Source organism: Pan paniscus, chromosome 1 (genome assembly GCF_029289425.2).
Source record: "Pan paniscus chromosome 1, NHGRI_mPanPan1-v2.0_pri, whole genome shotgun sequence".
Classification (NCBI taxonomy): domain Eukaryota; kingdom Metazoa; phylum Chordata; class Mammalia; order Primates; family Hominidae; genus Pan; species Pan paniscus.
The window spans coordinates 214,997,438-215,011,184 of record NC_073249.2 but is presented as its reverse complement, the minus strand read 5'-3'; the positions used below and the strand labels follow the sequence as shown (position 1 = coordinate 215,011,184).

The 13,747-nt window shown below is 46.3% G+C and overlaps 1 protein-coding gene across 1 annotated transcript; it reads right to left on the bottom strand.

The window, feature by feature from the left end:
* Positions 1 to 608: 608 nt before the first annotated feature.
* LOC134728973 (PRAME family member 11-like) lies at positions 609 to 10,854 on the bottom strand. Its single transcript, XM_063596261.1, has 4 exons — positions 9,617 to 10,854; positions 4,615 to 4,923; positions 3,255 to 3,836; positions 609 to 1,507 (listed from the first exon to the last, which is right to left on the bottom strand). Exons 2-4 carry the CDS (start codon positions 4,905 to 4,907, stop codon positions 946 to 948), a joined length of 1,437 nt encoding a protein of 478 aa, XP_063452331.1. The 5' UTR covers positions 4,908 to 4,923; positions 9,617 to 10,854; the 3' UTR covers positions 609 to 945.
* Positions 10,855 to 13,747: the final 2,893 nt, after the last annotated feature.

Here is a 13,747-nt window from a genome sequence, read left to right as displayed (position 1 = left end):
CCTAGCTACTCAGGAGGCTGAGGTGGGAAGATCGCTTGAACCCAGGAAATTGAGGCTGCAATGAGGTATGATTGTGCCACTGCACTGTAGCCTGAGTGACAGGAGACCTTTAAAAAACAAAAACAAAAACAAAAGCCTGACACAGTGGCTCACACCTGTAATCCCAGCATTTTGGTAGGCCTACTTGCATGAATCACCCAAAGTCAGGAGTTTGAGACCAGCCTGGCCAACATAGTGAGGAAAGCCTGTCGCTACTAAACATACAAAAATTAGCTGGGCATGGTGGTGCATGCCTGTAATCCCAGCTACTTGGGAGGCTGAGGCAGGAGAATCATTGAAACCCCAGGTGGAGGTTGCAGTCAGCTGAGATGGCACCATTGCACTCTAAACTCCAGCCTGGGCAACAAGAGTGAAACTCTGTCTCAAATAAAAGAATGGGAGGAAACTGGTTACAATAACCAAATTTCATTTAAATGCCTTGATTTTCTTGGGCTGCATCTTATTGATTGGACAACTCAGTCAGTGCCTTTTGTTTTTTCCATCAACAACTGAAGATTCCTGAGGCTTAAACTGAAAAACAGGTTACTTAATAATAGACGGCACCAAACAGATTCTGCTCAGTTTTCCTTTATTTCTGATTGTTTCTTTACAACCATCCATGCAAGAGTAACTCCCTCATGTATTCTCAAGCCTGAATTCCACTCTAGACATTCAGATTCCCATTTTCAACTCTACAGGATACAGGTCCCCAAAGTCCCATCGAATCCATGGCAACATTTCCCCCAAGTCCTGACCCTGCTTGATCACCTTTCCTTTCCCACTTTCAGAGCCCATGTGTGAAACGATGGGTTCTGTGCTCCCTTTAGGATGTACCTAAGACCTAGGTTTTAGTTTCCAAGTGTCCAGAAGAAAGCGTTTGACATATCCATCCAAATAGGCAGGCATTCAACAGCAGTCTTGATCTGCCTCCAGGTCATAAAATGACCTGTCGCCACGGTCAGGGCAGTAGTCAGTACAGAACAAGATCCTCTTGGGGTGCCTGAAGTCCCTCACTCTCTTCAACAGCTCAGCCCTAATTTGAGCAAATCTGCTCCAGCAGAGAGTACCATCAGCACCATAACTTTCCCGCGGGGCAGGATACAGCTCCAGGCATAAGTTTTTGAGTATGATTGTGTGGCTCAGCAGGTTCTCCAGGGTGGCCATGGAGATGGGATTTCCACAGAAGTTGAAGGTGTTGAGCTCAAAGCAGCGGCTCAGGGCAGGCAGGATGGCGTTGACTTGGGAGTCTATGATGCCACAGTCATCTAAATTCAGGTACTCAAGGGTGGCTGCAACTTTTTCTAGGAGAATTTGGAGAGGCACAAGACTGTAATTGGTCAGTCTGATGCCACTCAGGTCCAGGGTCTTTAGTTGACTGATACTCGGGCACTGGGATAGATGCTTCAATTCTGATTCCAAAAGCACACAGTTAGTTATTGCTAGGACCTTTAACGAGGTCTTCAGACAGCTGGGGAGAGAGAGCAAGAAGTCAATTCTTGGGAATCATAGGGGTGAGTGGAGGGTAGTGGGGAACGGCTTCAAGGTAATGGATGGAGACCATTTTGCCCAAGTCCAGGATCATTCTCATGGCCTGATGGTCAACACTTAGGATGATGCGTGATGAAGAGCTTTGCCACCGAGGTCAATTCCACTTTAGACCCGGCCCAGTAACTCACACCTATAATCCCAGAACTTTGGGAGGCTGAGACTGGTGGATTCCTTGAGATCAGGAGTTTGAGACCAGCCTGGTGAACATGGCAAAACCTCCTCTCTACTAAAAATCCAAAAATTAGCCATGTGTGGTGGCGGGAGCCTGCAATTCCAGCTACTTGGGAAGCTGAGGGAGGAGAATCGCTTGAACCCAGGAGGTGTAGGTGGCAGTGAGCAGAGATCATGCCACTACACTCCAGCCTGGGTGACAGAGCGAGACTCTGTATTAAAAAAAAAAAAGGAGAAAAAATAATTCCATTTGAGGCTGACTCATTTCACCATCATTTATAGGAATGGATCAAGTTCACAGAATCCCTAAAGCTCCCTTTCCTCATCTGTCAGGCAGAAAACCACATCCCTGGGCCACAGGAGCCCAGTGGAGATGCGGGCATAAAGGACAAACCCAGACAGGATCCTGCAACATCAGCTGGGGTGGGCGGGCTGCAGGCGTCCCTGACACGCCTGTATCATCAGCAAACCATCTATCACTTTCACCATTCTTTGTGCCTGCTCCCTGACCCTCTGTTTCAGAATCATACATTTCCTAGGTAATTAATTTACCTGGAGCTCAAAAGAAACTTTGACAACAGGGAATTAGAGATGGGATCATTCATGTTCACCAAACTGTGGGGCACAAAGCTGATTTTCTGACATGTGCAGGTTTGCTGAGCATTCCCCTCTTCAGTGCCCACTTCACTTCCCTACTTCACATCATCTTCTTAAAAAGTATCTTGTTGGCTGGGCGTGGTAGCTCTCGCCTATAATCCCAGCACTTTGGGAGTCCAAGGTGGGTGGATCACTTGAAATCAGGAGTTGGAGAATAACCTGGCCAACATGGTGAAACCCTGTCTCTACTTAAAATATAAAAATTAGCCAGGTGTGGTGGCCCACGCGTGTAATCCCAGGTACTCGGGAGGCTGAGGCAGGAGAATCGCTTGAACCTGGGAGGCAGAAGTTGCTGCGAGCTGAGATGTCACAACTGCACTCCAGCCTGGACCATCAAAGTTAAAATCCATCTCAGAAAAAAAAAGTTATCTTGTTTGTTTTTACTTTTATTTATTCATTTCTGACAGGGGTCTTGGTATGTTACCCAGACTGGTCTTAAACTCCTAGGCTCAAGCTATCCTCTTGCCTCAGACTCCCAAAGTGATAGGATTACAGGCATGAGCCACCGCCCCTGGCCAATTTTCCTCATCTTAACTTAGACACACGTCCTCAGGAAGAATCCAGAAAGGCACCCTCACTAGATCTGAACCCCCCAGTAGCTAGCTTCCTAGCATGGCAGCCTCTCTATAGCATCTCCCCTAGCTGATCCCTCTGCCTCTATTGGGAGGGTTGCATGATACCCATTTCAGGACAGGGCCGCCAACAGGACAATGCATGGACATTCTAGTATCCCCTTCACTGTTTCATCCTCATAGGCTGGCTCACAGTAGATGCCCACTAGTGTTTACTGTAACAGGCTCTGCTGTGGTCTGCAGAGAAAGCTCACCACTCTCCCTCACCTGAGCAGCTGGTCCAGGTGGCCTTCGAGGAAAGAAACAGAGTTCATATAAAGCTTTTGGAGGCAGCACAGCTTGAGGAACTGAGTGGTGAACTGGGTAACAATCTCCTTCTTCTGCTCTGGGGAAACGTAGCGAGAGACATCCATGTGGGAGAGAACGAGCTTCTGAAGATTCCTCATGTGGCCCAGGTATGGGGTAAACTGTGTCAGGATGGGCAGTATCCACTTGCAATTCACTTCCACCTCCTGGATACAGTCTAGGTTCACCATTTTCAGGATGCTTCTGATATTGCAGAAGGGCATTCCCAAAATTTTCAGCTTCTTACAGCACAGGTGTAGTAAATCTCTCCTCTGCTTGACCCATAGAAGGAGGCAGGTGAGGTATTCATCCAGAGTCCTGTTCTTGAGCCAAAGTTCTACGAACACAGTCAAGGGCTGCCGTCCTCTCATCCTTGGACAGTCCTGCACTGGTTTTTTGTTCCTCTTGGCATTGAGGAAGCACCCATGGGCCATAGCTTCAGACCAAACCATCCAGAAGTTCTCACAGACATCCTGTAAATCCAGCACTTGAAGTTTACACCTCCTGTGGGAAAATAGAGGTGAGACTGAGAATTTCAGAACTCATTTCTGAACTTAAACTCCACATCCTGGATAGCAGCTCCTCCCCTCCCTGCTTCTTGTCCCTCTCTCTGACTTTTCTTCACCCTGTTTTCCCCTTGGATCCTGCCCACTTCCACATTTTTTTTTTTTGAGACCAAGTCTCCCTCTGTCACCCAGGCTGGAGTGCAGTGCTGTGAGGTCACCACACTGCAACCTCTGCTTCCCGGGTTCAAATGATTCTCCTGCCTCAACCTCACAAGTAACTGGGATTACAGGAACCCACCACCATGCCCAGCTAATTTTAGTATTTTTAGTAGAGTTGGGGTTTACCATGTTGGACAGGCTGGCCTCCAACTCTTGACCTCAGCCCCCCAATGTGCTGGGATTACAGGAACCCACCACAATGCCCAGCTAATTTTAGTATTTTTAGTAGAGTTGGGGTTTACCATGTTGGACAGGCTGGCCTCCAACTCTTGACCTCAGCCTCGCAATGTGCTGGGATTACATTGTGAGCCACCGTGCCCGGCCCAGTTCTCACTTTTCATGGTGCCTTTCAGTGCCATTAGAGGAGAGGTTCCTCTTACCTCCATGGACCTTGTGTGCTGAGCAGTGCTTTCCCTGAGGAGCTGGTGAATGGCCAAGTCCTCTCAGCTTCCTCACCACCACCATCCCCCACTTGGGCCTCCTAACTTCTCATGACCCAGCTGTTCCTTCTGTTGGACACCTGGGCCCTCCCCACCAGCCCACCTGGGCCACCTCACCTGGGACGAACCCCTTGGGTAAGCAGTGCATCAAGCCCATCGAGCACAGCTTTGAAGGCCTCCAGACAAGGCATCTTTATCAGAGGCCTCAGAGGGAGGCGGCGGAAGGGCCAGGCCTGCACCATCAGCTTCAGGGCCTGACAGCGTCTCCTGCTGAAGGCCTCCATGAACAGTGGGGGGAAAAGTTCTGTGGGCAGCTCCTCCAGGGTGGAGACGGCCAAGGCTTGATCCCTCAGCAGGCTCCGCCCCGCAAGCTCCAGGAGTCTGGGTGGAGTCCGGATGCTCATCTTCATGAATCTGCAGGGAAAACTTCCAGAGGACAAACCCAGAGAAAAGGCATCACTCTCAGGCCAAGCCCATGCAATCTCATCTTCTCCCAGGGCCAAAGTCACTGCTCTGGCAATGGTGAAAGAGCCCTCAGTTTACTCCAATTCTGCTCTGTACTCAGTGGCCATTAAGCCAGCATTCTGCCTCTGCTGCATCAGCATGAGCGTCTCCCAAGCAGTGAGGAAGCAGGGCCACCACTAGCCCTTCCTTTCTATCCAGTGTTCCATCCAGTGACTAGTGAGTGTGGAGGAACCTGAAAGCGAACCCCTCCTACCATTGGGGGAAATTACTAATTCCTTAAGTTTCTAAAACAATGGGAATGGGAGTGTCACAAGCCTACATGCCCACATTTTCAGTTCCTACAAATAAGCTTGTTGGGAACATTCATGGGGCATCCCTAGAACAGGTTCTATTTGTTTTCTTTTCATTATTTAAGCTTGCTTTCTCTTTCTCTCTCTTTCTTCTTTCCTTCTTTCCCTCTCTCCCTCCCTTCTTTCTTTCTTTCCCCCTCTCTCTCCCTTCTTTCTTTCTTGTCTTCTTTCCCTGCCTCCCTTCTCTCATTCTCTCTCTCTTTCTCTCTCTCCCTCTCTCACTCTCTTTCTGACAGGGTCTTGCTCTGTCACCCAGCCTGGAGTGTAGTGGTGGGATCTCAGCTCAGTGCAGCCTTGACCTCCCAGCTCAAAGGATTCTTCCTCCTCAGCCTCTCAAGTAGCTGGGACCACAGTTATGCATCACCAAACCCAGCTCATCTTTTATTTTTTGACTTTTTGTAAAGACAGTGGATTTCGCTATGTTTTCCAAGCTGGTCTTCAACTCCTAGTCTCAAGCAATCTACCCCTCTTGGCCTCCCATCATACTGGGATTATAGGAGTGAGCCTCCGCCCCAGCCTCATTATTGAAAATTTCAGTGAGATGCAGTGGTCTCCGCCTGTAGTCCAAGCTAATAGGGAGGCTGAGGTAGGAGGATCGCTTGAACCCAGGAGGCAGAAGTTGCAGTGAGCTGACATTATACCACTCCACTCCAGCCTGGGAAATAGGCTAGATTGAACAGAGAGACAGAGAGAGCTACATTTGATTAGAATTCTTAATGTCTACCCAGTTAATCCTGTTTGGATTTTTGACTTTCTTAAATATTAACTGATCGAATTAGATATTCATCCATCAAAGTGAAAGATTTAGGGTTAGGGTGAAAGTCCAGGACTCATTCACTGATTCCCTCCACAAACATGGAGTTTTACTAATATGTGTCCTTCACAGTCCTGAGTGTGAGATAGGGAAGGGTTGAATCTCTTCCTGATATTAGACAGAAAGAAAAAACTTGAAAGTATCTTTGTTGAGGGATCCTTGGCCACGTCAAATTTATCAAAATATTTCAGAGTTAAAACAGTTTTCAAAGACAGAGATGACAGTCCCTAAGAAAACACAGTAGAAATCTTCATGTATCTAATGATCACCTGGGTGGTATAATCTAATTTTTTTTGGTGTGGATGAAGCTAAGTCTGACTTTGTCGCCCAGGCTGGAGTACAACGGTGCCATCTCAGCTCACTGTAACCTCCACCTCTGAGATTCAAGCAATTCTCATGCTTCAGCCTTCCACGTAGCTGGGATTACAGGCATGCACCCCCACAGCCATGTCTCCATTTGGGTGGAAGAGGATGTGATTGGTTTAAAATTAAGGTCAAAGATCCTTTTAGATTGATTTTGTTTTTGTGTTTTTGGACAGGGTCTCTCTCTTTTGCCCAGGCTGGAGTACAGCAGTGGTGTGAGCATGGCTCACTACAGCCTCACCCATCTGGGCTCAAGTGATTCTCCCACACCAGCCACCCAAATAGCTGGGACTACAGATGCATGTCACCATGCTCGGCTAATTAAAAAAAAAAGTAGAGGCCAAGCACCAGTGACTCACAGCTGTAATCCCAGCACTTTGGGAGGCCAAGGCAGGTGGATCACTTGAGGTCAGGTGTTTGAGACCAACCTGGCCAGCGTGGTGAAACCCCACCTCTACTAAAAATACAAAACTTAGCCAGGCATGGTTTCAGATGTCTGTGACACCAGCTTCTGAGGATGGAGACTGAGGCATGAGAATTGCTTGAACCCGGGAGGTAAAGGTTGCAGTGAGTTGAGATCGTGCCACTGCACTCCAGTCTGGGCAACACAGTGAGACTCCATCCCCACCCTCAAAAAAAAAACAAAAACGTTGTGTAGAGGAGGGTTTTTGTCATGTTGCCCAGGTTGGTCTCAAACCCCTGGGCTGAAATGATCCTCCCACTTTGGCCTCCAAAAGTGTTGGGGTTAAAGGCATGAGTCACTGCTCCCTTCAAGAATTTTGAAATGACCTAAACCAAAGCACAATCAACTTTTTTGAAATAAAGACAGAACTGCATTTAGAGGAAAACATTCAAAGCCTCAAATTGTTCATATAAAAAAAAAAAAGGACAGGATATAGCTCTGTGCCATCGTTGGCTGCACTGTCACCATCCCAGACTGACTGACTCTAGGTCAGATGGGAGTGTCCTTACAGAAATTAGTGACTTACCAGATCTGGATGTAGTTTAGAAGGTGCTCAGACCTCAGGAAGAACCAGGCAGGAACTCCAGGCTTGAAGACTTTGGGTCTCTCCTGTGGGTCTTTAGAAGCTTTTATTGACCTTTCTAATCACAACTCCCACCCACACCCCTCCACATATCCGCTGCTAGCTTCCAATCAGAAAATGATATCTGATTGCATTTGTGAAGCTCCACCCAGGTAATCCTGATTGGGTTTTTGGCTGTCCCCAGATTACCGGATTGAATCAGATGTCCATTCATATCACATATCTATATTCACTTCATGAAGCAAGAAATTGACAGTGTTAGGGATAGGGTAGAAGTCAAGAATACATTCATTCAAGGCCAGACGAAGTGGCTCACACCTGTAATCCCAGCACTCTGGGAGGCAGAGGCAGGTGGATTATCTGAGGTCAGGAGTTTGAGACCAGCCTGGCCAACATGGTAAAACCCTACCTCTACTAAAATTACAAAAATTAGCCAGTTGCGGTGGTCTGCACCTATAGTCCAAGCTACTAGGGAGGCTGAGGCAGGAGGATCGCTTGAACCCAGGAGGCAGAGGTTGCAGTGTGCTGACAATACACCACTGAACTCCAGCCTGGAAAATACGCTAGATTCAAAAAAAAAAAAAAAAAAAAAAAAAGAAAAAAGAGAGAAAGAGAACTACATTTGATTCAACTTCTACCCAGTTAATCCTGATTGGATTTTTGGGTTTCTTCCAGATTTACTGATGGAATTAGATATTCATCCATCAAAGTGAAAGATTTAGGGTTAGGGTGAAAGTCCAGGACTCATTCACTGATTCCCTCCACAAACATGGAGTTTTACTAATATGTGTCCTTCACAGTCCTGAGTGTGAGATAGGGAAGGGTTGAATCTCTTCCTGATATTAGACAGAAAGAAAAAACTTGAAAGTATCTTTGTTGAGGGATCCTTGGCCACGTCAAATTTATCAAAATATTTCAGAGTTAAAACAGTTTTCAAAGACAGAGATGACAGTCCCTAAGAAAACACAGTAGAAATCTTCATGTATCTAATGATCACCTGGGTGGTATAATCTAATTTTTTTTGGTGTGGATGAAGCTAAGTCTGACTTTGTCGCCCAGGCTGGAGTACAACGGTGCCATCTCAGCTCACTGTAACCTCCACCTCTGAGATTCAAGCAATTCTCATGCTTCAGCCTTCCACGTAGCTGGGATTACAGGCATGCACCCCCACAGCCATGTCTCCATTTGGGTGGAAGAGGATGTGATTGGTTTAAAATTAAGGTCAAAGATCCTTTTAGATTGATTTTGTTTTTGTGTTTTTGGACAGGGTCTCTCTCTTTTGCCCAGGCTGGAGTACAGCAGTGGTGTGAGCATGGCTCACTACAGCCTCACCCATCTGGGCTCAAGTGATTCTCCCACACCAGCCACCCAAATAGCTGGGACTACAGATGCATGTCACCATGCTCGGCTAATTAAAAAAAAAAGTAGAGGCCAAGCACCAGTGACTCACAGCTGTAATCCCAGCACTTTGGGAGGCCAAGGCAGGTGGATCACTTGAGGTCAGGTGTTTGAGACCAACCTGGCCAGCGTGGTGAAACCCCACCTCTACTAAAAATACAAAACTTAGCCAGGCATGGTTTCAGATGTCTGTGACACCAGCTTCTGAGGATGGAGACTGAGGCATGAGAATTGCTTGAACCCGGGAGGTAAAGGTTGCAGTGAGTTGAGATCATGCCACTGCACTCCAGTCTGGGCAACACAGTGAGACTCCTTCCCCACCCTCAAAAAAAAAAACAAAAACGTTGTGTAGAGGAGGGTTTTTGTCATGTTGCCCAGGTTGGTCTCAAACCCCTGGGCTGAAATGATCCTCCCACTTTGGCCTCCAAAAGTGTTGGGGTTAAAGGCATGAGTCACTGCTCCCTTCAAGAATTTTGAAATGACCTAAACCAAAGCACAATCAACTTTTTTGAAATAAAGACAGAACTGCATTTAGAGGAAAACATTCAAAGCCTCAAATTGTTCATATAAAAAAAAAAAAGGACAGGATATAGCTCTGTGCCATCGTTGGCTGCACTGTCACCATCCCAGACTGACTGACTCTAGGTCAGATGGGAGTGTCCTTACAGAAATTAGTGACTTACCAGATCTGGATGTAGTTTAGAAGGTGCTCAGACCTCAGGAAGAACCAGGCAGGAACTCCAGGCTTGAAGACTTTGGGTCTCTCCTGTGGGTCTTTAGAAGCTTTTATTGACCTTTCTAATCACAACTCCCACCCACACCCCTCCACATATCCGCTGCTAGCTTCCAATCAGAAAATGATATCTGATTGCATTTGTGAAGCTCCACCCAGGTAATCCTGATTGGGTTTTTGGCTCTCCCCAGATTACCGGATTGAATCAGATGTCCATTCATATCACATATCTATATTCACTTCATGAAGCAAGAAATTGACAGTGTTAGGGATAGGGTAGAAGTCAAGAATACATTCATTCAAGGCCAGACGAAGTGGCTCACACCTGTAATCCCAGCACTCTGGGAGGCAGAGGCAGGTGGATTATCTGAGGTCAGGAGTTTGAGACCAGCCTGGCCAACATGGTAAAACCCTACCTCTACTAAAATTACAAAAATTAGCCAGTTGCGGTGGTCTGCACCTATAGTCCAAGCTACTAGGGAGGCTGAGGCAGGAGGATCGCTTGAACCCAGGAGGCAGAGGTTGCAGTGTGCTGACAATACACCACTGAACTCCAGCCTGGAAAATACGCTAGATTCAAAAAAAAAAAAAAAAAAAAAAAAAGAGAAAAAAGAAAAAAGAGAGAAAGAGAACTACATTTGATTCAACTTCTACCCAGTTAATCCTGATTGGATTTTTGGGTTTCTTCCAGATTTACTGATGGAATTAGATATTCATCCATCAAAGTGAAAGATTTAGGGTTAGGGTGAAAGTCCAGGACTCATTCACTGATTCCCTCCACAAACATGGAGTTTTACTAATATGTGTCCTTCACAGTCCTGAGTGTGAGATAGGGAAGGGTTGAATCTCTTCCTGATATTAGACAGAAAGAAAAAACTTGAAAGTATCTTTGTTGAGGGATCCTTGGCCACGTCAAATTTATCAAAATATTTCAGAGTTAAAACAGTTTTCAAAGACAGAGATGACAGTCCCTAAGAAAACACAGTAGAAATCTTCATGTATCTAATGATCACCTGGGTGGTATAATCTAATTTTTTTTGGTGTGGATGAAGCTAAGTCTGACTTTGTCGCCCAGGCTGGAGTACAACGGTGCCATCTCAGCTCACTGTAACCTCCACCTCTGAGATTCAAGCAATTCTCATGCTTCAGCCTTCCACGTAGCTGGGATTACAGGCATGCACCCCCACAGCCATGTCTCCATTTGGGTGGAAGAGGATGTGATTGGTTTAAAATTAAGGTCAAAGATCCTTTTAGATTGATTTTGTTTTTGTGTTTTTGGACAGGGTCTCTCTCTTTTGCCCAGGCTGGAGTACAGCAGTGGTGTGAGCATGGCTCACTACAGCCTCACCCATCTGGGCTCAAGTGATTCTCCCACACCAGCCACCCAAATAGCTGGGACTACAGATGCATGTCACCATGCTCGGCTAATTAAAAAAAAAAGTAGAGGCCAAGCACCAGTGACTCACAGCTGTAATCCCAGCACTTTGGGAGGCCAAGGCAGGTGGATCACTTGAGGTCAGGTGTTTGAGACCAACCTGGCCAGCGTGGTGAAACCCCACCTCTACTAAAAATACAAAACTTAGCCAGGCATGGTTTCAGATGTCTGTGACACCAGCTTCTGAGGATGGAGACTGAGGCATGAGAATTGCTTGAACCCGGGAGGTAAAGGTTGCAGTGAGTTGAGATCATGCCACTGCACTCCAGTCTGGGCAACACAGTGAGACTCCTTCCCCACCCTCAAAAAAAAAAACAAAAACGTTGTGTAGAGGAGGGTTTTTGTCATGTTGCCCAGGTTGGTCTCAAACCCCTGGGCTGAAATGATCCTCCCACTTTGGCCTCCAAAAGTGTTGGGGTTAAAGGCATGAGTCACTGCTCCCTTCAAGAATTTTGAAATGACCTAAACCAAAGCACAATCAACTTTTTTGAAATAAAGACAGAACTGCATTTAGAGGAAAACATTCAAAGCCTCAAATTGTTCATATAAAAAAAAAAAAGGACAGGATATAGCTCTGTGCCATCGTTGGCTGCACTGTCACCATCCCAGACTGACTGACTCTAGGTCAGATGGGAGTGTCCTTACAGAAATTAGTGACTTACCAGATCTGGATGTAGTTTAGAAGGTGCTCAGACCTCAGGAAGAACCAGGCAGGAACTCCAGGCTTGAAGACTTTGGGTCTCTCCTGTGGGTCTTTAGAAGCTTTTATTGACCTTTCTAATCACAACTCCCACCCACACCCCTCCACATATCCGCTGCTAGCTTCCAATCAGAAAATGATATCTGATTGCATTTGTGAAGCTCCACCCAGGTAATCCTGATTGGGTTTTTGGCTCTCCCCAGATTACCGGATTGAATCAGATGTCCATTCATATCACATATCTATATTCACTTCATGAAGCAAGAAATTGACAGTGTTAGGGATAGGGTAGAAGTCAAGAATACATTCATTCAAGGCCAGACGAAGTGGCTCACACCTGTAATCCCAGCACTCTGGGAGGCAGAGGCAGGTGGATTATCTGAGGTCAGGAGTTTGAGACCAGCCTGGCCAACATGGTAAAACCCTACCTCTACTAAAATTACAAAAATTAGCCAGTTGCGGTGGTCTGCACCTATAGTCCAAGCTACTAGGGAGGCTGAGGCAGGAGGATCGCTTGAACCCAGGAGGCAGAGGTTGCAGTGTGCTGACAATACACCACTGAACTCCAGCCTGGAAAATACGCTAGATTCAAAAAAAAAAAAAAAAAAAAAAAAAGAGAAAAAAGAAAAAAGAGAGAAAGAGAACTACATTTGATTCAACTTCTACCCAGTTAATCCTGATTGGATTTTTGGGTTTCTTCCAGATTTACTGATGGAATTAGATATTCATCCATCAAAGTGAAAGATTTAGGGTTAGGGTGAAAGTCCAGGACTCATTCACTGATTCCCTCCACAAACATGGAGTTTTACTAATATGTGTCCTTCACAGTCCTGAGTGTGAGATAGGGAAGGGTTGAATCTCTTCCTGATATTAGACAGAAAGAAAAAACTTGAAAGTATCTTTGTTGAGGGATCCTTGGCCACGTCAAATTTATCAAAATATTTCAGAGTTAAAACAGTTTTCAAAGACAGAGATGACAGTCCCTAAGAAAACACAGTAGAAATCTTCATGTATCTAATGATCACCTGGGTGGTATAATCTAATTTTTTTTGGTGTGGATGAAGCTAAGTCTGACTTTGTCGCCCAGGCTGGAGTACAACGGTGCCATCTCAGCTCACTGTAACCTCCACCTCTGAGATTCAAGCAATTCTCATGCTTCAGCCTTCCACGTAGCTGGGATTACAGGCATGCACCCCCACAGCCATGTCTCCATTTGGGTGGAAGAGGATGTGATTGGTTTAAAATTAAGGTCAAAGATCCTTTTAGATTGATTTTGTTTTTGTGTTTTTGGACAGGGTCTCTCTCTTTTGCCCAGGCTGGAGTACAGCAGTGGTGTGAGCATGGCTCACTACAGCCTCACCCATCTGGGCTCAAGTGATTCTCCCACACCAGCCACCCAAATAGCTGGGACTACAGATGCATGTCACCATGCTCGGCTAATTAAAAAAAAAAGTAGAGGCCAAGCACCAGTGACTCACAGCTGTAATCCCAGCACTTTGGGAGGCCAAGGCAGGTGGATCACTTGAGGTCAGGTGTTTGAGACCAACCTGGCCAGCGTGGTGAAACCCCACCTCTACTAAAAATACAAAACTTAGCCAGGCATGGTTTCAGATGTCTGTGACACCAGCTTCTGAGGATGGAGACTGAGGCATGAGAATTGCTTGAACCCGGGAGGTAAAGGTTGCAGTGAGTTGAGATCGTGCCACTGCACTCCAGTCTGGGCAACACAGTGAGACTCCATCCCCACCCTCAAAAAAAAAAACAAAAACGTTGTGTAGAGGAGGGTTTTTGTCATGTTGCCCAGGTTGGTCTCAAACCCCTGGGCTGAAATGATCCTCCCACTTTGGCCTCCAAAAGTGTTGGGGTTAAAGGCATGAGTCACTGCTCCCTTCAAGAATTTTGAAATGACCTAAACCAAAGCACAATCAACTTTTTTGAAATAAAGA

Bases quoted from the DNA above. Each gene is read 5' to 3' on its own strand.
- LOC134728973 (XM_063596261.1), bottom strand. From the start codon at position 4,907: ATGAAGATGAGCATCCGGACTCCACCCAGACTCCTGGAGCTTGCGGGG. The intron at 3,837-4,614 runs GTGAGGTGGCCC...ATTTTCCCACAG, and splicing joins ACCCAAGGGGTTCGTCCCAG to GAGGTGTAAACTTCAAGTGC. The intron at 1,508-3,254 runs GTGAGGGAGAGT...CTCTCTCCCCAG, and splicing joins CACCTGGACCAGCTGCTCAG to CTGTCTGAAGACCTCGTTAA.